The sequence below is a fragment of the Malurus melanocephalus genome, unplaced genomic scaffold (assembly GCF_030028575.1).
Source record: "Malurus melanocephalus ecotype Western Australia unplaced genomic scaffold, MMel_1.1 scaffold_1758, whole genome shotgun sequence".
NCBI classification, from domain to species: Eukaryota; Metazoa; Chordata; class Aves; order Passeriformes; family Maluridae; genus Malurus; species Malurus melanocephalus.
The window spans coordinates 10744-11284 of NW_026624990.1; the positions used below are offsets into that span (position 1 = coordinate 10744).

Sequence of the window (541 nt, forward strand, 5' to 3'; positions counted from 1 at the left end):
CAGGTTTGTGCTGTCTCATCCCTGCAGACCCAAGCTATGAAATGTGAATTTGCCCCCGAGCTGTGTGTCCATGGCAGGCTGTCAGGATTCCCTGGGGACAATGGGATGCCAGCCCTACCTTGGGTGGGCGCAGCAGCAGCTGGTGGAAGTCCTTGAGGCGGGGCTCGATGCCCTGGAGGATGCTGCTGTTGACAGTGTAAGACCTCTCGAATCCCTGAGAGTACGAGTCCATCAGGCCTTCCACTCTGGGGGAACACTGGCATTCACTGGGCAATCCCCTCAGCATTCCCTCCTCCCAGTCTCAACAGCCAAAGGATACCACATGGTCCTCAAGGACCCTCCCAACCCAGCCCATTCTGCCACTTCATGGTATTAAATCATTGCCCAACTCAGTGTTTYATCAGCAATTCCACTAAAAGCATTTTCCTTCTACAATTCACATTTCCCAGCTTCCTTCTGCTGGGACCCAGAGCTGCCCCCAGTACGTGGAGGGGGAAATTTCATTAAATCTGGCCATGTCACTGGTTTTCTCCTCAAAAAT

General features: G+C 53.1%; 1 protein-coding gene across 1 annotated transcript in view; it reads right to left on the reverse strand.

The window, feature by feature from the left end:
* LOC130587320 (serine/threonine-protein phosphatase 6 regulatory subunit 2-like) overlaps nt 1–541 on the reverse strand; it is a 22312-nt gene that overhangs the window by 10039 nt on the left and 11732 nt on the right. The window contains exon 7 of the mRNA XM_057388297.1: nt 119–245. Coding sequence (XP_057244280.1) covers nt 119–245 — 127 coding nt within the window. The remainder of the gene's footprint in view (nt 1–118; nt 246–541) is intronic.